Genomic DNA, 24,609 nt, shown 5'->3' with positions numbered 1-24,609 from the left:
TTAGATCCTGAAAACTAAAAAAAAAAAGTGCATCGTTAATTCAGTTTGTAAAGATTTCTAAGCCACTTTGGTGCATCTGTATTTTTCCTCCAGCTGTCCGTGTACTGTACACAGCAAGCCTGACACCCTGGCAGAACCATTATAACAAAATGAAACTACAACAGTGGAGGATCGCCAGCTGTTATTCTCACACTCCTGAGCTCCTTATGCTTTTTCAGAGCCTAATTCTTCCAGAAGAAAAAAAACAATGGCACAAACTGCATAGAGAACACATGGAGCCCAGTGGGGACTACAGCTCCTTGCTGTTATCTGCCAGCTCCACACGGACTTAGCTCCCAGGAACATATTCCAGGAGCAGCAGCAGGAGATTTGCAGATGTAAGCTGCAACAGAAAGCATTTGAAATGTGGGTATTTGGCTTAAAGCAATGCAACGTGAAACTCTCCAGCCACAGTCATCCAAATAAATACAGGCATCAGAGCCTCGGGTTGCCAACTAGCAAAACATGAATAACATCACTTGCCCATTGATGTTCCCCATTTTTACTCAGTCAGTGATTTGATATGGACAGAGATGGTCAATATGGGTCAGTTACAGAAGTGGCTGAAATGGTCGGAAGTAATTTCACTGCAAGATAAGTTCTCTTACACAAGTATGGAGGGAAAAGGGTATTTTACATAAAGAACCGTTACTGATTCATTAGGTACAGCATAATATTATGTACAACAACAATACAGATTGTATAAAATAGCAGACATAATACATCATTATAAAATTTAATGCTCATGTGCATATATAAACCAAATAAATTTATATTTTTTCTTATTCAAGCATATTTCCCTGTAGTAATTTTTTTTTTATTGCTTAAAGGAATAACCAGCTAAAGTAATAATCAGAATATCACAACAGAGAACCAGTGAGGGATTTAGATAACACAGCTGAGGATCCTACGTTATGAAACACACAATAGAGAAATGAATAATTAAAACAGCACAGATATTAAAACTCCTTTAAATGTATGTGGAGGAACTATACCTGTTACAAATGCAGAACACCACACAGCTCCCAGTTACTGAGGCAAGAATCAGTGTGATACCAAGAGGTGACTTTCATGCTGTCTTAGATATCTTAGGAAGTGCAACAAGGGGTATGACATGCATTTTATCACAATGTCAAATCTGAAAGCCAAGATGAGGCTCACTTTCAGGACAGCAATGGACATGAAAAATTTCTGTGCAAGAAGATGAGAGTTTTGGAGAATGCTAGTGAACATTTTCCTTTCCTTTTTCCACCAAAACGATGACTCAATTATTTCTTGGCTGTTAAGACAGTGATTTCCAGGATAGCTGAGAGCTATCCTGGAAAGCAAAGCTGTACCTGCAGCAAATGCTTTTCCTACGAGCTGTACTGACAGAGCCAGAGGTTTCACAATGTTCTTGTTCCGGGATGTGTCTTGAGTTCCACTTAAATTAATAGCAGAAGATGATTTTGCTGGACTGAATACCGAAGAATCTGAGAAAATAAGTTGTTTAAGTAAGTAATCATTAAAACAATCTATATACATGCGTATGTATATAATTTGTATTATATAAACAGTCACACACATTTATCTGAAGTCATCTATGCATATAATAATTTATAATGCATATAATAATTATTTTTACGCTCCTAAGAATTCTCTATGTATTGGTATTTTTTAGGAGTCGTAACAACCATTTAACTGGGCGTTCCTACACAATATTATAATCTACTGAACCCATGATTGATTTCTTCCACAATATTTTGCATTCCATACACTCAAAAAAATATTTTAACTGTAGAAAGCACTATCTCACTGCTCCTCAAAATACTCCCATAGGATGGGCAAATAAACAGTTATCCCATGTTACAGATGAGAAAGGGAAGAGAGAAGGAGGTACATGACTTGCTCCCAGCAAGCATAGGGAATAAGCACTGGAATAAGTTGTTTTAGAAGGTTGTGGAATCTCCATCACCTGCGAACAAGCTACTCAGTCTTTTATAGAAGTTTAGACATAGCTGAGCTTGACTTAAGGCAGAAAAAATATCAAATGTTGTAAGGAGGTTATCCTCCTTACAACACTACTATCTATAAGGCTATGAGAACTGTACATCCATTTATAAGTCTGGATAAGAAATGAAGAGTATCTGAGCCCATACTCTTGGAATGAATTAACAAACAGCAGTCCCTTAGAACACTTCACCAAGTCTGAAAAATATAAACCTCATTTTCTACCTGGATAAACTGAAGAACAAACCATAATTCTTGCCCAGCATAAAACTGTAAGTCAGAAACAGTTCCAAACCTCTCAGCATGTAGGCCCCTACGCTAACATTTAATAGCAGCAATTTACTTCAAGACAAATTCAATATTCGAATGACAATACACTGACAAATCCAAATTCTTTTAACTGGAGTGAAAGAATATTCACTCAGAGTCTGTCCAGAAAGTAGTCTGCAACAAGTAGGCAAAGTAGGCTAAGTTCACCTACAGATGTCCTAGTTAAAATAGCCGGGTAAAGAAAACAGAAGGCAAAGACCAACTTGATCTGCCAAATATATTCACCCTCAGGCCACACACCATTTGGTGAAGGAGAGTGGGGAGGAGAGTCTGCTTTGCCAGACAAAGTAACTGAGAGGGGAACACAGAAGTCTTTACTGCTGCTGCTCCACCAGAAAACCTTGTCTGCATTCACAGGAATTATTCTGAATGCTGAACAAAACAGAACACCAGGCCAGGGGCTTTGAAGAAAATCACTGATCTCTCGTTAAATATGATACAGCAAATATGTAGTGCTAAAGCTTTCCTCAAAGCAAACTGTCCAGTTGCCTAATGCCCCTTTTAACACCTGAATTGAAGTTTTCCCTTTCATGTGCCTGCTAAAATTGAATTTTTGATACTGTTCAAGATTTCAGCTATTTTTCATCGCCAGTTACCTCTTCTTTGCAACAGAACCGTATCTTCACACATCACCATGAAAGGTGAACCTGACACCTGTCTGCAATGTCATGGCCACATCATACTGTCAACATTAACTGTGGTATTTCAGAATTCTTTTGTGTTCTAATTTCTATCATGAAATTACCATTTCAGTGCAGTACTCTGAGTGTGCCCATGACTCCCTACCTATAGGCATCTTCTAGAACTTGGAGGCCAAATCACTTTATAAAGGCAGAAACCAGAAACACTGACATAAGTTTACAAGGACAAAACAGGTGTGAGTTGACAATAAAATAATTTCAGAAAGTGACTTGCTAAAAAGTAGTCCTGTTATAAAACAACCAAGAGGTCAACTCAAAGTACAAACAGCTGTTCAGAGCCTAGGAGAGAAAAAGTCAGAACTCCATCATAGGTGGCACATGTCAGAATTCACACCACCAAAAAAAATGCGCTCTCCCCCCTTCTCCTGTTCACAGGGGATTCATATATACGAATGTGGCATTATCTTCACTAGAAGATAACAGCAGAAGACGAAAAGGTTTTGGCAACCATGACCTAAGAGTGCAAACAGTGACACAAAGAAACACCAAGTAGACTGAAAATCACAGCGAGTGATAAGGAAAAAGCAGTATATAAAAGGTGTATCTATTAACTTGGCAGGTACAATAGAAGACAAAGCTGTGTAAATATTGGATCACTTTTTGTTTCAAATAAATAGGTTCTCATGCATCTGCACAGTTCTCATGCCAGGATCTGGAAACCATGGGATCATGCAATGAAATACAGATGTATTTAAACAGCACTCATTTAATTTTAATGAAAGTCTAAAGCATATCGTTTCCTAAACAGAAACAGGGGTGACCACCTGGGGAAAGTGTCTCTGAACATACTGATCAGTGATTACAATTTCATAAGAATGCATGTGTTCAGCTTTCGTTTGTTATTTCTTTTTAACATACTTTGAAAGTGGAAGAAGTGTTTTAACCATCTCTGTTTTGTATCTGCATTTCATACTCCCCTAGAGAAACATTTGTTCTGGTACAAACAATCAACCAACTTCAAGAACTAACAGAAAGTTTTCTCCTGTTTTTAATTTTTCAAGAAGTAGCACAGACAGACACGAAAACACGTAACAGCACAGATGGAGCTGCAATAAAGCAATGAGAAAAAAAAAAAGCTCAAAGAAAAGCACCTTGGTTATTTGCAATAAATAGATAAATGAAATTAAGATGCTGCTTCGTCAGCCAATAATTGATTTTTATAGTTTCACCTTGTTTAAATATACCATTAATAGCTTTATAGAACAGTTATAAGATGCATTTTAGCTCACATAACACAAAACCACTGTATGCGTATGGGGGAATTGCTATTCTAAGCACACCCTTGTGTGCAATAAAATTTAAATAAATAAATAAGCAAATAAATCAAAACTACCCCTCTAGCCTCAAAAGGAGATTACTTTTGGTTTTGAGACAAATAGCCTAGTCTATAGACTAAGTAAACACCTCCCTGGAAATGTGTAATTCAAGATTTTTGAGATCCACAAAATAAATGAAACCAACACAGGGAAGAACAGAATCAAATGAATTAATCAAAAGATCCTTTAACACTTTTTAATCAACTACTCCTATGAGGACTAAGCTAACCTTCAGCTTCACTTCTGTCCTAAATCTTTCACAAAGCAAATTTTGAAAGGCATCCTCCCTGCTGTAATCTGCACCTGGTTTGAGGTAAATACCCAGTTATTTGCAACATCCCTGAACCACCAGTACCTGAGGTAACTTACCACCCCCAATGGTTATCTTTATAGCACTTTCAGCTCCTACCTGTCTGAGTGAACCCTGATTTGTATCCATTAGCTGATCCACCCTCTGGGGTCGTGGACGGTGACACCGAAGGATTTGGTTTAGCAGAGTGGCTAACAGCAGATGATTGCCTGCTTCTACATTCTGCAAACGAAGCAGCTACAGTACATATTAACAAGGCCTGCCTTCCAGAAAGAAAGTTCAGCAACACGGTTGTGAAAGGCGACAAAATGTTAAAAGCAAAACATACAGCACGTACAACAAACAGCAGCAAATGGCAGCATTCAGTGAAAATATGGCTCTTGCATTTTAGTCAACTTTGTCTTCTAATTAACAAAACTTCCCTGGGGGCCACTCAGAGGGCCAGGCAAATACAGACCAGATGCTGCAAAATGGCAAGAGCCCTCAGTTTGCAGCTTCCAAGAGATCTGAAGATACTGGACATATCCCAGGAAACACTCAGCGACTTCTGTGGCACAACCTTTATACAAACCATCATATGTTGCCCTTTAAAAGGAGATATTGTGCTGATTCTTAGTATGCCTCCATAAAACCTTTGGGGAGATCTCAGCGCTTTGACTGTCTGGATGAAAACCGAGTTAAGGGAGGAGAAAGTCACCTTAAAAATCACACATTAATCCAGTTTTAAAACTGAGATCTAATCAGGTTTTGTTTGAAGAAAAGGGAGTGTTTAAAAGCATTTCTCTTCTTCTAATTAGACCTTTAATGTAAGTAATGGGTGGAGGGTTACCAGATGGATGGTAGCAGTAGGGCGATAGAGCATATCGAAAAAATGCCCATGAGGTCAATTTCTGGCCAACTTCCTAAACTTTCATGGGTCCTCAAAACACTTATAATCAGCATATAACCAAAAGTAACCCCAGTAACTGCCTCGTTACGCCTGACTGCATTTACCAGGCCAACCTCAACTGCATGAGCACAAGGGTGGGGTTTCAGGAAAAGGATTCCAAAAGTACATTAAGGTTTCCTTTTTCTGCATCTGGAACTTCACTACCAAATTAAATCTTCCTGTAGTTTTGTGTGAAAAATGCTGCTGAAATACACATTTACTCTAAAGCTGTAGTTAATTACACTTGTAACAGAGAAAAGCAACTGAAGCCAGGATCCCTTTGAACCACTAACTGATACAATACTATAATCGCTCATACAGCTCAGTGATAACCATCTCTTTCTGGTGTCATGCTGCTATTCACATAAGGATGCGACTATTCAGATGTGTGTCAGTCCTCCTGTGGAGCTTCTCCTTTCCTCGCACCCTCCTCTCTGGAACAACAGGCACCAGATCAAACTGTCTTTACTGAGTGAGACCACAGCTGAGGAAGACAGCCTTTCTGCATATACACCATCTTAGTAGACAGTGAGTAGGTAAACCATTCCCTCCTTGAGTCTTTGCATGGCTCTAGCTCCAAAAGCCTGCATCCACCAGTAACAGGCCCCATGGCTACCTTTCCTTTTAGTCACAAACGTAATCTCTTTAGCACATAATATTGCACAGGCTGCTCCACTGGAGGCTAAGTCCAAGTGTAAAACACACTATAAATGGCAATAATATGCAAGATTTCTCCTCTTTCCCTGAGATCAGTGGCCTGAGCTTTCTTAATCTTATAGTGTGCTAGCTGTCCTCAGGCATTAGACATATTGAATTGCACCAGCTAAGATGAATGTGGAAAGCCAATGTTGGAGCTCTGGGTGTGAGTCATCTTGCTTCAGGCACAGAAAAGAATCAGTAGACTGAGCAACCTTATTTCTTCTACCAAGATGGCTGCACATCTTAAGATGGCCAGACTTAGGGCTTCTACTGAAAGTATGGGGAAATGGAGGAGGACTATTTACAATTGCATGGTTACTATTGAGACCTCTTTGGCAAAATCCAGACTTCAGTGAAATCAGTGCAATAATGAAAGTCATCTTCTACAGTTCCTTTTGATGCATACATTTACAACAGCAACTTTTAATTTTTCATTCAACATCACACTAATATAATAAAAATCCCATAAGTGAATGGGCATCTTTATTACCTTTCCAGCAAATAAGGGGTCCCTTTGACAGTACGCCTTGGGAGCTTCTTACTAGGTAGTACTTTAAGTGCTTCTGCTTCTTTGGCTGAGTGGTTAATTTCAGGTTGATATGATTAGAAAACTCTGTGAAGTACCGAAATCCTCTTTCTCCACAGCCTATACAATTCCCGGAAAATCCTGGAAGAATGAAGCAGAAGATATACACGGATTAAATGACTGGTAAGATCTGCACTATCACAGTACATGTGTGTCAGGAAGCAGCCAAACACAGGCAGATTTTTGTCTTAGCTTTTCTGAAACTTTTCCATCTTTCTAGATCTTATTAACTTATGCCAAAATCCTACCACCAATTTTCTACTTTACATGGTGTATAAAGGAATAACTACTTGGCAGGGGGAGAACTATGATCCCAAACTAGGAAATTTCCATGAGAAAAAAATATAATTCCATTTTTCTACATTTAAAAACCCATGAGCACCAAGCTGCATGCATCTCTTTCTCGAAACAGTGGCTAATCCACAGTAATAATTTCATGTGACTAAAATGAACCTTAATGTGTAATAAATTTTCACTGAGACTCATTTTTACAAAGCACTTTCCAAGAGAGCTGGACCTTACAAGCTTCTTAAAGTCTTAAAAGCAATCATTTGATGTCAAGATTTTTATGGCAAAAGTTAGGAGTGCTTCAGAATGTTGTTAAAGACCTACAACCTCTCATGAAAGTAACAGATTCAGGAACAAAGTCTGCTTTTCTGCAATGTTCCAACATGGTTTCAACAGAGTTGAGTTGAAGTCTGGAAGATAGGATCCAGACTGAGGATTGTAAGCACTCTTGATTTCCAGTGCCATTCACAACCATACTAATGGGAATGTTGTATACAGATGGCAGTGGTCTATCATATCCTAGAACAAAGCACAGGGCATGTTCTGAAATGGGCCTGCCTTAAAATCCTTGTTGTTTGAATAAGCCCTCTACTATCTAATGCTCAACAATTAAACTCTTCTGGCTTACTTGCCACTCCACTCGTCTCTGAATTGCTTTCAACCCTTAATGAAGAAATACTTCATATTCTTTCTGGAACATGGGTAATTATTTATAATAGAGCTGGACAAATTAATACCAAGTAGAAATGCCTTAATTTTGTGGTTGTTTGGGTTTTTTTCCCCATTTACTGATCAGTTCAAGATCTCTAACGGAACCAATTTTCATCCTCATGACTATCATTATTTTCAACAATGACAAGCACTGTGGAGAACACTGGTTCCTACACTCACCTGGCAACCAAATTTATAGTTTTATGAAAAAAAAAAATCAGTCCTTTTGACACAATGCATTTTCTGCAGAACTCCTATTAATTAGGCCATTATCTTTAGCCTTACTGTGCCTCATTATCATCTTTTACCATCATGCTGCTGAGGATTCCAAGAAGTAGATTATTTCACCCTATTTCTCATGGAACTAAATCTGTTCTCCTCTTCTGCCTTGCAACCCACAGGAACTATTGGTGCCTTTCCACAGCTGTCGGAAACAGTCATCAGGGTCTCACAGAGCTACCAAGCCAATTCTCTCCCCACAGGTACTAGTCACACACATAGAGACATTTAAATATATGACATGAGCAATGTCAGAGCAGAGATGTGAGTCACTAGGCTCATTATGAAACTATACCAGAAATAGTAGATGGACACAAAGCTGAGGGCTGGGGGGAAGAAGGCTTACCAACAAAGCCCAGTAGTACCGCATTTAATCAGACTAAATACCATCTGTCTGTCTATCAGATAGTTCTTATTGATCAGTTCTTGACACCTCACCTGATCAGTGGGGGAGAAACTCCTCTGAGGATGACAGTACAGACCAGATAATCCCATGAGCCCACATTTCCAACTGTACCCAGCAAGGGCATGTCACCCCACAGCTCCTATCTAACTCAGGTCAGTGGGATTTCTGCCTTAGGTGCAAGGGTTTACAGTGTTTAGTAGCATGTTAAATAGATTTAAGGGAGAAACAATGTTAAAGCACATAAGTACAAAAATTAGGTGTTTTCAACAGTTATGCTAAACATTGCTGTTCTGGACCAGAATTTGAGCAGTACGGTTAAATCAGGGTATTTATGTTTTATTGTAATTTTTTCCCTGTTGAAAGGTCTTTCTGAATATATGCTAGGCAGCATGATGACTGGAGGGAGAAATGAGACAGCAAATTCAAAACAGGCTAAAGGAGCCAAAATATACTAAATCACTTTTACTAGCCTGTTAAAATATGCACCAGTTGTGAGCCAGCAGGAAACCTAAGTGCACATATGGCTGTCTTCAATCACCAAGTAGCATTCTTGTATTAAAATTTTAAAGCTCATAAATGTAACCAATTATGACGTAAATGTGGGGGTTTTTTCCCCACACACACATTAGATTTTGGAGAAGTATTAGATTTTGAGAAGCAAACTGCCCTCAGAGCTCCTATTGAGAACAATGTTCCTGGTGGAGCCAAGGGCAGAGTTTGTCCCTTAATCCACAGAAAAATAGATAGCTCATCTTCAGTCGTAGCATGAGCAGATTTCTTCTTAAATGAAAATGCTGTAAGCATCAGTAAAGAGTACGTGAATAGTTCACATTTAGATTGCCAGGGCTACAATTGACTTCTGCCTACACAGAAATCACCAAGCTTTGATTGCAGTTAATTGTGGAATCAAAGACTTGTTTTAAAATGGGCTTTTAAGGCAGGTTCAGCTACAGATCTAAATTTAATAAAAACAAGCCTCTTCTCAACATATTTCTAACTGAAGGTCATTGGCTGAAATGACTTCAGATAATTCTGAACTGACCTTTTTCTCTGAATTATTATGGCTTGAAGAAAAAAAAATATCTTACCTAAAAGTGCATTTTTTCCATGATCATCTGGCAAAAACCGCTTGTCAACAGCGCAGACTAGAATGTGCTCAGGAAGGTTGGGAGATTTGGCTCCTACTAACAGGAAGCCTGCTGGGATATCAATTTGCTCCATGCACAGAGATACTAACCGTAAATCCTTGCCTGCTTGACAAAAACCTACAAAACAAACCCAAACAAATGATAAATCTTCAGAAGATTTAATTTCATTTTCTTCTTTTTATCAGTTACAGAAGTAAATGGGGCTTCACAACCTGATGTTGTAACTGGGGGGTTTAATATGCCCTTTTCATGGGAAAGAGGAAATTGAGATAGTATCTCACCAGATTCACTAGCTCAGAGTTTCAGACACAACAGATAGCATTATTTTAAAGAGATCCTGAAGACATTCAAGCTGAGGAAAGATGTAAGTCTATAAAGACCAGACATCAAATGGCTCAGAAACTTAATTTTTCAACAAGCATTCAAAACAAGAAAAAAAGCTTGTGATTGTATAACAGAAAACAGACCTTAAAACATGCAAAAGAGTATTATTTCTTTGCCAAATTTCAGTTCACAGTTTTTTCAAGATAACCAATTTTGTCTTTTTTGTTTGTAACAGGCTGGCATCTGTACACAAACATCACTAAGTAATACAAAGGAATGATAAAAATTGATGACTGAAGTTTAGTACTGCCTACTAAAGGAAAAATATTTTAGAATCTCTTTTTTAACTTGTCTATACATTTTAGGAATTCCAGCAAGTAGAAAATTAATTCTCTGGTTTTAGAGATGTACATCATGTTTTCTGTAAGTTTCCAACTCTCTCTTGAAGTCTCAATGGACTGCATGACTTAGAGTCTCTGGTTAGGTTTTTTCCTATTCAAATACACATATGCACACAAAATAAGAACATAACCTTGGTTCTTGTGCTATTGGTCAATGTAGGGCTAAAGCCAGCAGCAGAAGTCAGCAAAACCGGAGACTGAAGTGAGCTGTTACTGTTCCATGTCCTGCAGCAAGTACGTGGCAGGCTGAGACACACAAAAAAGCACGGCCAGGCACTGCAGTGGCAAACCTGGGATCTCAGCACTCAAGGTGAGCACTAAGCATCCATGGTGGAGATTTTCAAAGGCCTGGCTGGGACAGCTTAGAGCAATTAAGGAACCTCTGGAGGTCCAGCTGGTCCAACCTTTTGCTCAAACCAAAGCCAGCTTCAAAGTTTGATTCTTTTGACTAAGTAAATTAACAACATTGTAAGACCCTTCCCTTAGCTCCAACAATGGACTTACAGGGATCAAAATCACCTGATACTTTTTGTACAGCTCCACGATGTTATTTTCAGTGAGTAATTTGTACTTTCAAGCAAGGAAACAACAGGTGTGGGAGAAAGCAATAGTCATGTGGCTTCCTCCACAGGAAAGGATACGATCACATCAGGCTTTATGACTTCCCTTAGGCAGAGTTAATGAAAGCACTACCAAGTTTTATGAAGAACCAGACTCTTATGTTGTGTTCCCCTCCAATTCTCACTTCTCCAGCTGCAAGATCAGTGCGCCACAGTCTGGCCTTATACATCTCCCAGCAGCTGAGCCCCCCACCCCCATTTCAGAATATCCAAAGACATCCTACATTTACCCATTGACCATCTCTCTTTTGCTACAACCACAGAAATACCATAACATAGACAGCACATGCATGGATCTGCATGAATCAATATTTCAAAGTAAAGAAAATCATAATCACACTAATCAACATTTCTGTTAAAAAACATACCAAACTAAATTTGAAGTTAGTGTAATACCCGTTAAGACTTCAGCTATTAATGTATATAACTTACACTCAATCTAAAATGTTATTCAAGTAGTCCATAGTTGCTACAGAAATTGTAAGAGGAAAAAAAAAAAAAATCAAACCACTGGAGAAAGACACTGACTGAGCAGGTGGAAATACAACACGATCACAGCTTAACCAAGAGCCACCTCAACCATTATTAACATACGCGTCCTCACCCTTGTACTAAAACCCATGGTTTAAAGCTTCAGCAAAAGTGGTGAAAGTTGTTTCTTGTTTTATCTCAAAGCTGTACAAGGCAAAGAGCATGCACAAAGTGGAATGCATGGAATCAGCTAGCATGAACTTCCGGGCAAGCAGCGGCTTGCTGAAAACAGGGCCTGATACAGGCTCAGTCTTGTGCCCACACCCACACTGCTGCACCAGTTCTTGGATGAATAGTTTGTTCAGTTATTCAGTCAGCTCAGTTTCAGCAACAGCTCATTTGAACTGAAAGCTCGCTTGGATTAGACCCTCACACACACCTTCCAGCCAGTGAACTAAAATTAAGTGACTTAAGTTTCTATTTACCAATCAGTGGACTATAACAATAATTGACCAATAAAAAGTTACACATTAAAATTTATTCTTTTCTGATTAGATGCATTTTCAGTTTAGTATATTAAACTCTTTAAAGTGTATTCCTTGGAAACACACTGACCCTAACCGAATGGAAGGCTAGGTACCAGGTGAAGTATTATCTAGACTTTTTAATGTAATTTAGAAACATTGCAGATAGATCTAGAAACAAAACTCCCTTACATTCAAAACAGAATTTGCTTATTCAAATGCTCATGCTATTTGGGTATCACATCTAGAATTTTCAAAAGTGGCCTTAAATATTTAGGCATTCAGGGAAACCTGAGTAGCTGACGAGCTTAGAAAATACCACTCTACATCTAGATCTAAAACAGAAAAATTCCCCACTACTGACAATGCCGGCAAACAGGAAATCTGTAGCCAAGGATTATGAAACAGCAAGTGCTGTAAGATCTTAAAACAGATTTAAACCTGTACATTCACACAATTACTCTTTAGCCTTGTCTCTACCTAAAAATTTTCAGGTAATGCCCAGAAGCACAAATGGTGACCAGTAAGAGGCTTTTGAAATAACTGTTAGCAACAGCAATACTAGGACACCAAAGAGAGCAGGATTCTTGTTGTCAACATCGTTAACAGTTTTGTTTCGATACAGACTTGCTTTCAGAAAGAGCATACAACATTGAGACGAAAGCAAAGACTTGGATATTATCCAGGTTAGAAGCAAAATAACTTCAGCTACACTTGGAGCAGCTGCAAATCACCAATCTGCATGAGTCCCCTGGGCAGGAGGTACAAGAAAAACACCATAACATCTTAACAAGTTTATAAGCATTATCAGTAACATCTTAGTAGTACCCATGCATCAGTACCCTTAGCAGATACTGATGTATCTCAGTCTATTATCATGGGCACCAGCAGCCTCTTACCTGAGAGACTGTTGATCTGAATATTAGTATTTCCTGCCATTTAGGATATATAGGAGTATACTATAGAAATGCTACATCCTGCCTAATCTGGAAATAATACCTAAGATTTATCCCCTGAATTGTCTCAGATCACTACATGTTCCCCTTCTTCCTCCACAATCTCTTCTTGCATCCTCCTCTGCTTTGGCTGGCGACATCTCTGGATCAGATACTGGCCAGCACATGCCTCTGTAATGTTCAGGCTGTGTTAGAGAAGAGCTATAATTACTTTTCTACCCCCGGGGACATTAGTCTGGGGACTCTGATGTCATCCAACCAGCTCCTGAAAATCACAGGTCTTGCCAACATTCGCTACCTTGAGGATCAGTATCTCTCTGTCAAAAACAGCAGAAAGCAGCCACCAGGTTCCCAACAGACAGGCAGTAGAGCTCACAGGCATCTGCTGAAACCTCGTTTCCTCAGAGAGGGGGACAAGTAACAGGGCTGGTACTAAAGGGCTTCCTCAGGCTCCCCTAGTGCGGAACAGAAAGGGATCCCAGTGGGTGAGCAGCAAGAAGGCGCAGCATAGACAGACCCGCAGAGCCTCTGGGGGCTTTTCTCTTATTTAGTCAACAGCAGCAAGAAGAGAGGCAAGGAGGGCTGCGGGGCTTGGCCAGGGACGGCTGGGGCTCCCTTCCCTGAGGAGATATGGAGAGAATGCCAACCTGCTTCTGAGCGGTGTAACTCTTGAATTTTCCCTTAAAGACATGCAGATGGTATACTCAAGAGCCCTTCATTATCCTTCTTTCCCTTGACTTTCAGGGTTACAAATCACTCTTCTACTTTTAAGTTCCTGCTGCTTTTTAGAACTTAACGAGAAAGTTCCACCCAAGAAATACTGATTTGGCAGCACGTAACTGGTTGTGGGGAGAGGAAGGAGGGATTCATCCCCTTCTCTCATTTTCTTTTTCCAGGTAGCAAGAGACACAGAGAGTCCAATCTTACTTTCTTTCCTATTTTGCAAGACTTTGCATTGATATTATGTTAGAGTTAACTATTTCTACATTAGGAAAGACAAGACATGATGTCTCTGTACAAGCAGAACTTGTGCTGCCCATGCTTAAGACTTAGAACATGCAAAATCCATTACATTTCATAGCTATTCATTTATAATTGAGCTTGCACCTAATTCTCTGTCAAGCAGCACTAACAGATACAACTCTTGAGAAAAAAGAATAGCACTTCAGTGTCACATTTACCTGTGTACCTTGTATAGACCTCTAACTATGAAGAGGAGAAAACTCTCAAGCCACTAAAATGAAACAAGTTCTCTTCACGAAATTGTTCACCAACACATAATTATAAAAAGAAAATGCACAGAGCTGAGCTGTTCCATTAAAAATAATCATCTTCCCACAGGATCTCGGCTTTGTTTTAAATAAAGATCAGGCACTTACATTGTGATTAGAGATTTACAAATACCAAGAGCAGTCACACACACACACAAAAAAAGAATACTGAGTAGCTTTAACGGACATTATCTGCATTTCTTTGCAAGGAAATTCATTAATTTTTGCTTCTGAGAAGCATTCTCCAACATCACTGCATTGAAATTAATCCAGTCAAGTCTCCCTGAAAATGAAAATGTATTCCCAGAACTGTTAACACCTAAAGTGCTGGAATCTTCTTAAAAATGAAACCTGTATATATTTTACCTTTCCGCGCAAGTAAGAAGTAGTGTTAATGTGGGGTACCAGGCCCTTGTTGTACTGCAGTAAATGAGGTATTTGCATAAGGAATTAGCTTCCAAGAATTACATATGAATTACCGGTCACTGTCACTTGCTATTGTAACTTCACAGTAACTGATCAGGTGTTAAGTACCTGATTACCTAATTGCTTTTGAAACTACTTTGGCCATTCTTTAAGCATCAGGTAAATTGAGGATTTACGAACAAAAGAAAGGTGCTACTATTGTGTTTCCCACAACTTGCAGAAAATCCTATTCCACAAATTAGAAACAAATTTTTAAAGCTACAGCAAGCAAATGGCTCAGAACTGCTTCTTGGATTATTGTGTTGCCTACCTGAGATACCTGTACGAAAATGAAGAATTATTTTTCTTGAAACCTTATTTTCATGGAAGGTGCTAAGTTAGTTATAAAAGTTCGTGTTGAGCAGCAAAAAAAGAAAAAAAAAAAGAAAAGCCTCTGAAAATAAATGAATCGCCTATGACAAATAGTAAGGATCAATAGCAAACGCAGTTGCTTTTTCCAATGGGCTAATAGGGAAGTGATCTAGTACTATGGCCAGCTGACAAGACACAGCCAACAAACTGTTACTTGTGAGGCACTGATTTTTTTCACCAATGAATAAAGGCATCAAGATCTACTTTTTCTGCGTCCATGTGACTGACAATTCAGCCATCTGAATAAAGAACAAGTCACCACAGAAAATGATATGATGATTATGGCACACATCCTGAATTCAGGAAAAGCAAACAGTATAGATATTTTAAAAGGGAAAAAGTTTTCACGCCATCTTTGTTAAAAGGTGGGAGACAGGTTTTACAGCAAGTGGAGCTATGAACTGCAGGTTCTAGTACCAATATTCTGCTCTTGGATAAGCAATTAAATATGTGCTTAGGTTGAAGTATTCAAACACACAGTGACTTCAGTTACTCTATCAGTAATCTTCAACATTTTCTTAATGTTACTTATCTTTGTAATTAAATAACTAAAGGGATGTAAACAAAACAAAAGGCAGCAATCCTGTGTTCATCTCTGGAAGAGCATATTAATAAGATGAAAGATGAACTATCAGATTAACGTCTTGCTGAGATGAGGTCTGCAGCGTGAATGTTTGGGAACCTGGGTGTTTTAAAACTGTCCTAACAGATCATTAGCAGTATTTAAAAAAACGTTTTGTATCTGGAAAAGGAAAGGAGAATACCACTTTTCTTATAAATCAGTTCCTTCAGAACAACGCTAGAGAACATGGAAGGGTTTGCATGTGGATGGAGGGTCACCTCTCAAGCAAATAGACGTTTATCTGAAAGCTCACAACTAATATTTTTGTCTGGACGTGCAAGTGCAACCAGGAATCGCTAGAATGTGTGTATGAGTCTGAGAAAGATCTCCTGATGTCATATAGAAAGCTATTTCACAATCATATACATGGTGGCCTTGGAGCCAGATAAGGTTTCCGTCCTACTCCTGCTACTGGCAGGCTGGCCCAGAACTGTGACACCAGCAATTAAAGAACACTAAAGCTTTAACCTGAATGCACTCATAAAGATTTTATGCATCCATTACACTTCTGCAGGGCCCTGTTGGCACGACCAGCATTTCTCCCTCCTTATTTTCTTTCAGCCTTTATACATTTGAAAGGCATAGTCCATCTCAGCTTTTGTCCTGGTAGGCAAAGAGCCTCATTAGATAGAACTTCTTCCTCTTACCATCCTGTTGGTTCTCTGCATCCTGCTCAATTTATTTTACATTTCTTTAACAGAAGTGATCAGAACTGCTCCTGTGCTCCACAGTAGCTTGATACAGGATTTACTGATACTTGTCCTCAATAGAGAATACCTTCCTAGGAAAACCTAATGTTATACTTTCTCCTTCTCTCCTCCTACCAATTTACTAGCTTCCAAAGGACAGCAAACACACTTCTGTGTGAAAAACAAATTCTCCCAACAATATTCCCCAGCTTCCCATAATCCAGGCTTTATATTCTTTGTGTTACAGGGAACTGGCAGTACATTGTTACAAAGAGTAAACATGCCCATGTAAGCTGCAAGGAAGGGGTAAAGGCAAAAAAGTCAACATTTGCCACTAAGTACACTCCAAGATGTCAAAGAATTACCAGTGACTAATGCTTACTTCTATCACTCCTACAAAACCATTCTATAAATCGTAACTTCTTATGAACCCTGCTCAGGGAAGCTCACATTTCCAGAAGGCATTTAATAAAATGTCAAGAAGGGCTTTTGGACCTGGCGAGAAGGGTTGATTGTTTTCAAGTGTTTGTGGGGTGGAGGGTGTTTTTAAGAGAGCAGATCTGATATGAATAGATCTTCCTTCTTTAAGGATGTTCCACCTGCAGAATAGAACAATTATGGGATAAGATGAACAAATTACATAGAGTTTACATGGTCCAAATAAGTATGAGCATAATGATCTGACCTTTTCTTTGATACATTTAAAACCAAACTAAAACAGTACTGTCAATAATTTTGCTCATCTTGACCAGCAGTCAGGAAATCTCAGGGTAAACAAACAATGGCCAACAAAAAGATGGGGAAGACAAAACAAAGCTTCCACTACCATTCCTCTTATCCCCTTGGCAGCAGAAGCAACACCAAGTCTCCTTTCCATTTTCTCTCTTCAAAGTCTTCATTCTGCCCATGGAAGCAACTAAATCTACCTTTGCCAATGTTTCTGAGAACAATTTAGGGATAGACTGAGAATCAGCTGTACTGGTGCTGACTTACATAACTTCTTTGAGGACAGTAAACCACAGAAAATAAGAGGCTTTCAGAAACTAATGAAGTGCCACAGCCAATCTTAGACACTGCCTTCAAATAATACATTACATTTTATGTGCTAAAACAAGTCCTCTTAATCAGTATTTTCTCAGATTTAAGACCTTGACTATAAACTGTATTTCCAGACTTCCTAGTTCAAGAGTTTCTAACTGTAGAGAGTGGGCATTAGAATTATAGAATCATAGAATAGTTAGGGTTGGAAAGGACCTTAAGACCATCTAGTTCCAACCCCCCTGCTGTGGGCAGGGACACCTTACACTAAATCATATCACCCAAGGCCTCGTCCAACCTGGAGAAAATTCCTGAGAATTAATTGTAAAGATCACACAGTAAACAAAAAAAATGGATACCAACCATCAGTAGTGCAAGACCCTTCTGGGGCAGGTTTTTGTGAATATGGGATTGGTGGACTACTTGAATCTGACATGTCTTCATCCTCCTCTTCATCTTCCATTTCATTAACAGTTTGGTTGGTAGAAAAGTCCAGGTTTCCATTTTGTGAATAGCGATGTACTAACTCTTTATCCAGCTCTTCTACCTTTGGCTTCACATCTGAGAAGAATCAAAAAGAAAACCAGCTTTTCACTTGAACAGCATTTGCATCTATCTCCTTTACAAAAACAACCAGCATGCCATGCTTTCTCCTTAGTGAAGCCTAAGATTCAGATTTTGTGTAACACAATGAACAGCTGTCCAGTTTGGGAGGGGGTACTATTATTATTATAATTATTATTATCATTATTATTATTATAAATGAAATGCATCCCACCCTTTTCTCACACTGAAAAACAACTGAAATGTGGCATACTTTCATGGTTACCTTCCGGCAAAAAAGGAGGCTGGTCAGGATCCAGGTACAGCTGTGAGAAGATTGGCCGTGGGACCACGCTGCTACATCTCAAAGAAGCTTCTATAGAGTTATGAAGAGCTTCTTCAAAACGGGCAGATTTTAGTTGCCCTGCATATGAATTCCCCATGATCTAGAAACACAAATAAAATCGCTGATAAGGGGATGAGAAAATGCCTGTGCAGACCATTTACAAATGAAGAGTGAGGTCTTATTAACATCCATTATGACAGTGAAACGAAGTTATTAAGAAAGTATGCTGTGAAAATAACACCTCTAACTAGTACTACATGTTCACATTTCTCACTCAGTCTGGTATACTGCACCTTCTCATTTCAGTAACAGCTTTTAGCACATTTCCAACACACTGCGTACACAGCCTCTCAACGGCCTCAGGAACCTGCCTGGTGTAGAATTTAATGGAGAATAGATAAAACCATTATTATTATATTTTCTAGGATTTTCAGTTAGTTACAGAAGGGTGAGTATCACAGAAAATTAAAAACATCAAGTTCAGCTTCACTGTTAGTTTTCTAACAGTGTATTTACATGATTTTACTTGTTAGTATGCCATCATTTGCAGAGAAACAATACATAGAGACATCCAAGATCAGTTCTCTGTTTTTCCAAGGTCTTCACATTTTGTCTTCAGAGTAACACTATGAATCACGTGTATTCTGATCCATAGAATTCAGATGATCTAATCATATTCTTACAATAAAAGACTTAAGTAAAAAAAAAATATATAAATAAATGGCAATCAAACCATACACAGCAAATGCTGTGAAATGTTTTTATTTTTAATTCTACTTTATGCCAGCATAGATAACAATGTGCTTGAGGTAGGATTTTAGGAGTATTCAAATGAAAAGACTTTACTTAAAATACCATAATAAAAACTAATCAATCTTTAAGAATCAGGAAATTTTTAATTCCCATGGCACATCATTTGCCTGAAGTCTGTCCATCCTCCACAACTTCCACAACCCATGTGTTGTGTACAATCTATGCCAACTACTTTCATAGGAAACTATTAATAAAATACATAGTATGCACACATAGCCTGCTGGTGAGCCAGGCTTTTTCATTTGCCTCTCTGGCAACCATACAAAGAGACTTGCCTGTGGATGGCGATTGGCACAGATGTACCTGAGAAAGTTGGTTAATATTAACAGAAGACATTTCTAGCTTGCAAAAGAAAACAAGATTGCAATTTGAAATGCCAAGAAAGCTTAGAAACTGGCATAGAAGCAGAGTAGGAGGAAGGTTTGCTGGGGATAGGCTTGTGCAAGACAGGTCAGGCAGAGGTACCACAGAGCTGGGGCCCTGCTGGGCTGTGCCAAGGGAAGGTGGGAGCCCTGGAGCCAACACCGATTTCCTAACACGGCCCGAGGCCATTAGGGCAGCTGAGCCTCATTTGGAGTTAAAGGGAGCTAAGAAGGGCAGAGCACGGGCAGGGGGAGCAGGAGGCTCTCCCTTGACAGGGGACAGGAGTTGGCCTGTTTGTATTGTTCCATCCTGATCCATCCTGCCCAAAAATACCAATTCAAAGTATTGATGCTTTAGTGTTTCTGTTTTTGGTTCTGGTGCAATTAGGAAGGGCTTAGTTGTCCTCCTCCCAATTTAAATGTGAGGCAGATCCCAGCGACCGCACCACAGCAGCAACACAGGAGGCAGCAGCAGCATAATGAGGTTTAAACATGTTCATGTGTGTGGAGCGGGGTTGAGGAGGCAGCAAAGGGTTTGAAGGAAAAGTAAGTTGGTGAAATTAGAACGGCAGGAAAAAAAAAAAAAAAAAAAAAAAAAAGAGGACCCCCCCCCCCATTTCTGTTGTTAATCCATGTTCCTGACATTATCTGCATTTAAATGGGCCCAAAACCAGTGATTTAATGTAACTACATCAATGCTCATTGTTAAAAGAAGTTATTCAAATAATGTCTACCCTACATTCCTCTATGAGGCCACATGGTAAAAATAAACAAATAAAACCCAGTTACTTTGTAGAGTGAAATTAAGACAAGGTTTCCCTAAACCTCTGCACATGTGACAGCATCTGTGAGCTCAGGGGGATGTTGGATAGACAGTCCCAAGTGCAACCGAGACTACCTGACACAGTGTCTGAGCGAAAATGGAGCTGGACTTGACTGAGGAGCTCCTCCCCAGTCTCCTGTCAACACTGATACACCAGTTCTCACCCTCACACCCACTGTCTTCTCTATTTGTCCATGCTGCACCAAACTTCGCCAGAGCATACCTGCATGCACTGAAAGGTTTCTAAGAGGCAGGAGGTTTGATTTGGAATTATTTCCACATCTACACACACACTAATTGGAGCTAATTCAGCACAGAGCTGGTTAAATTCACAGAGATGAGCAGTTTGTACATCTGTAATACTTTATTCCAGCCCTCATCTTTCCTTTTACCCGCACCACTGAGTAGCAGTGAAACTCACAATTTGCCTACTCCTCTTAACAACCTTTTGAACTCTGCTTTGGATTGGACTATGCAGGATGTTACTATGTGCATAACGTGCTCTGCAGGATGTTAATATGTGCATTACGTGGAGTACATCCATATAGTAAGATTTGCTGTTGTATGTTCTCTGTACACACACATCTTCTTGCCAAGGAAGGAGATTCAGTTTGACAACGGCTACTCTCCAGGCCTTCCCTCTTTACCTTACCATCTTTGCCACTCTATTCAGTCCGAAGATTTTTATTTCATTCCTTTAAACCTTAGTACAGACAAGTAATTAAAATTTAGTAATTTCAAAATGAAACCTGCAGCAAAACATGAAATGAGGAGAATTTCCTAATATTCAGATCACATGCACCTCCAAGCTCTGTCACTCTCAGGGTACTTCTCTGCAGATACTAAGGCATCATGTACTGCTACCCAACACACCTCCACTGCCACTATGCTTCTTTAAAGCAGACATCCTAAACCTACTTCAAGTCTTCTTTGCAGTGGCCCAGCACTGAACTAGAGGATTCACTGGGAGATTTGCTGGAGCTTGAGAGCTGCCTTACAACAGAGTTGAGGAGCCCTCGTATCTCAGTCTGGGTGCTTACAAAGGCATGTGAAAAAGGCAATAATGAAATTCCGCTAACCTGACCACCAGTGAGGTAGTATTACTGCTATATGTTTTAATCAAAAATAAATATGGGCATTCATTAAGCGAATAAAACCTACAATTACTGGGAGCTTCCATCAAAGCAGACAGAAATGGAAGTAATAAAAGCCAAATTTCAAAGATGGTTGATTTTAGCACTGCATCACTTAACGGTGCAGTGAAGGACCCAGAGAAATTGTGATCACTCTTTCAACCCCAGAAGCTGAACTTACAAGGAAGTCGTGTTAACTCAAGCAAATAATCTTGTCCCAGGCGGTCATCCAGGTTTCAAAAGATCCGTGCAGAAACATGACACTGGATGTTCAAGAAGAGCCCAAGTCCAGCAGTGTGTAAATACAGTAAACATTACCCACTAGAAAGATGGTAAGTGGTAACAGTAAAATGGTTTAGAAAAACGGTACTACGGTACTTCACATACCAAAAAAAAAGTAACCTCTGAAAAGTGGATTGTTACTCAATAGCTCTCAGGAGCTAGAACTGCACATTAAGTTGAAGCCTTTGCTAGTAAAAACATAATCAGATCATTCAGTACACCAGATACCGCATATTTGGCCTCCAGGTAGGTCATGACCCTGGAGACTTTAAAGGAGAGGAACTGAACAGGAGGATGAGGGAGGGGGTGAGTGTTGTTGTTATGGCTTAAAGCAATTTCACAATTACCTGATAGCGAATGATGAATCTGATGCAAACACCCTCCATTAAGTCGGCTCTATCAAGTCTTTACTTTGTGTTTAACCTAATGATGTAATTGTGTTCTCCAAAACACATAATCTGGCTTCTGATCTGGCCTAACCCCACAGGAAAGTTCCTCTTCAAAGGAAAAGAAAGCAAGTTCCTTCACAAGGAACAAAAAGCAAGTTCCTGCCAGGCTCAGCACAGCTTCTGTATCAAAGGGTTATCTTAGGCAAAGAGAGACCAGGCATCTATTTATGCTGCAGAATTGTTTGGGAACTGGTTGTTTCAGGCACAGCTAGCATTTTCTATTATTTACGTCATTCTTATTGATGTTCTGAGAGTATTATTTTTTCCCATTAGAGCATCATTAGGATGCATTATGAACATGCATACAGCAGAAAGGATGACAATTGATAATGACAATAACAAATATGTATACTAATTAAAAGTGTAGACTTCGAAGTCAAAAATATATATCCAGCATTAACTGTAGCATTCAGTAGGGAAAGACTTACATGTGAGTCAATACGAGAGTGCAAGGCAGGGTAGTCTCATTAACAGATCCTCACCTCATAACCTTTGTAAGATTCCTTCCCCCCCCCCCAGTCCTTTCAAGATCCCGAGATACTCGCCCTGCTTTTGTCTTGGTTAAGAATATTCAAATTCAACTGTAAAAGAGTTTACAATGTTCTGTAGCAAGTAGTAGATAAATAATTCATTCACAAAGTCTTTCAGGAAAAAATGGTTAGTCTGTATTGGCTCTGTTTACAGTGGAGTTTTTTTTTCATTTTTATTTCTCATTTCATTTTGAAGAAAGTATAGATAGCATCCAATATTGCTAAAACCCAGTCTTTCTGTCTGATATTGCCACCACTGTGTCAGAGGAACGGGGAAAATCAAGGATGACTTTTTTTCCTGACAAGGTTTTCCTTTTATGGCTCAATTAATAGTATTTGTACTTGGAGTACTGCATCAGATTACCTGTGATCTGGACAATTCCATGGACAGAGAAAGACAAATGGATACACAGCAGAGCTGCACACACAGGATGGTGCAATAGGGCAGCTGTTTCCCCACAGTGTGAAACAGAAAGCAAATCACAAGTGGTGCTTAACATGGAGGCTGCTGTGCCCTTACTGCTCCATCCTTTCCACCCCAGGACTGTGTCCACTGTCTTCAGACACAATTCACAAAACAATAAACATACTAAAGATAAAATTCACACCTGAATTCAGGGTGGTGTTAGTAAGTTGAACTTACATGCATGAAACTGTGAACTTTAAATCACCCCCAAATACTGCAAAAAATGAGTCTGAATTGCAGTTTTAAATTAAAAGTCAGTGATTTGGGAGTTTCCAGCTTCAGAGTATAAATCAGCAGTGATTTAACACTGAAGGTGAAAAGGAAAACTGCCAAGAACGGAAACTGAAATGTAATCTCATCTCTTTTACTTAAAATTTGGAATGTCTCATTAGGGTTTTTTTTTTAACAGTATTATTTACTGAACTGCACACATAAAAAGGAGTTTACAGCTGCAATCAAAGATAGAATATATTGTGAGGTGCAGTGTTACTGCAAGTTAAGCTCAAGTCAAGTTTTACAAAGTGGTAGTTCAGAAGTTTTAAGTTATAGGTTCAGCACTTAAGTTTATTGCCTAACATCCCACATTTTCCTTCATCTTTCAAATGTTCTGATAAAAATGTCTCAAGCTTCAGAAGCAATCTTTTGTAAGGCTGAAGGTTTAAAACAGTATTTTAAAGTTAAATCTGTGTAGATAGAATCAAATTACATAAACCCAACAACAGTCAGTTTTCCTTCTCCCCAAACCGGGGCTGGAAATCGTTTCACAAGATTTCTGCACATGAAGCTTTGTGACAAGAACTGTACAGACCTTGCACTGAATTTACTCTTCTCCAGGTTACGCCTCCCATTCAGAGAAGAAATGTTGCATTTCAGGTTGGCTGAACTCTCATGGCACACAGAGAGGAAAATTTGTGCTATCAGTGCATTGGAAACGCTCAACACAATCCTCTGGCGAGGGCTGAGAAGATTCAAGGATTAAGCATGTGGCAAACTTCATCTGATGATGTTTCATCAGTAAACAAGCAGATGAAAGAAGCCATCTGAACTCGCTACTTAATTCATATGAACTCATACAGTGACTACACGCTATGCAAAAATTAGTTTCTGTGAATAAATGATGCAATGATAGAAGCATTTAAAGCAATATATGACTTCCTGATTATGTGAAACTACATGAAAAAATACTATAAAGACACTGGAACATTAATGAAGCAAAACTAGCCAACACCATTTGGTGGGGTACTTGGAATCAAGAACGTCTTTTGACAACTACTGTAAATGCACAGCTCATTTTCATGGGCAAAGACTGTCTTATGCATTTAAATGCTCACATACAGATAGGTACTATGTGTTTTATCACCAGTTGCATGCACCCATAC

General features: G+C 39.2%; 1 protein-coding gene across 10 annotated transcripts in view; it reads right to left on the bottom strand.

The window, feature by feature from the left end:
• Positions 1-24,609, bottom strand: part of GREB1L (GREB1 like retinoic acid receptor coactivator) — a 136,821-nt gene that overhangs the window by 42,483 nt on the left and 69,729 nt on the right. For 3 of the 10 annotated variants that reach the window (XM_057397575.1, XM_057397578.1, XM_057397576.1), the window contains exons 3-8: positions 18,301-18,472; positions 17,847-18,044; positions 9,671-9,847; positions 6,803-6,979; positions 4,785-4,922; positions 1,377-1,511 (exon numbers count right to left, since the gene is read on the bottom strand). In XM_057397575.1, the coding sequence (XP_057253558.1) occupies positions 1,377-1,511; positions 4,785-4,922; positions 6,803-6,979; positions 9,671-9,847; positions 17,847-18,044; positions 18,301-18,469 (994 nt within the window). In that variant the 5' untranslated portion in view covers positions 18,470-18,472. Of the gene's footprint in view, positions 1-1,376; positions 1,512-4,784; positions 4,923-6,802; positions 6,980-9,670; positions 9,848-17,846; positions 18,045-18,300; positions 18,473-21,684; positions 21,811-24,609 lie in introns of those variants that run through there. The other 7 variants (XM_057397580.1, XM_057397581.1, XM_057397582.1 and 4 more) reach the window with 5 other exon arrangements.

Source organism: Pezoporus wallicus, unplaced genomic scaffold, assembly GCF_028554395.1.
Source record: "Pezoporus wallicus isolate ANWC-B61680 ecotype Strahan unplaced genomic scaffold, APGP_CSIRO_Pwel_v1 contig_227, whole genome shotgun sequence".
Classification (NCBI taxonomy): Eukaryota; Metazoa; Chordata; class Aves; order Psittaciformes; family Psittacidae; genus Pezoporus; species Pezoporus wallicus.
The sequence above is the reverse complement of the archived record's forward strand: the minus strand, read 5'-3'. Positions and strand labels throughout refer to the sequence as shown.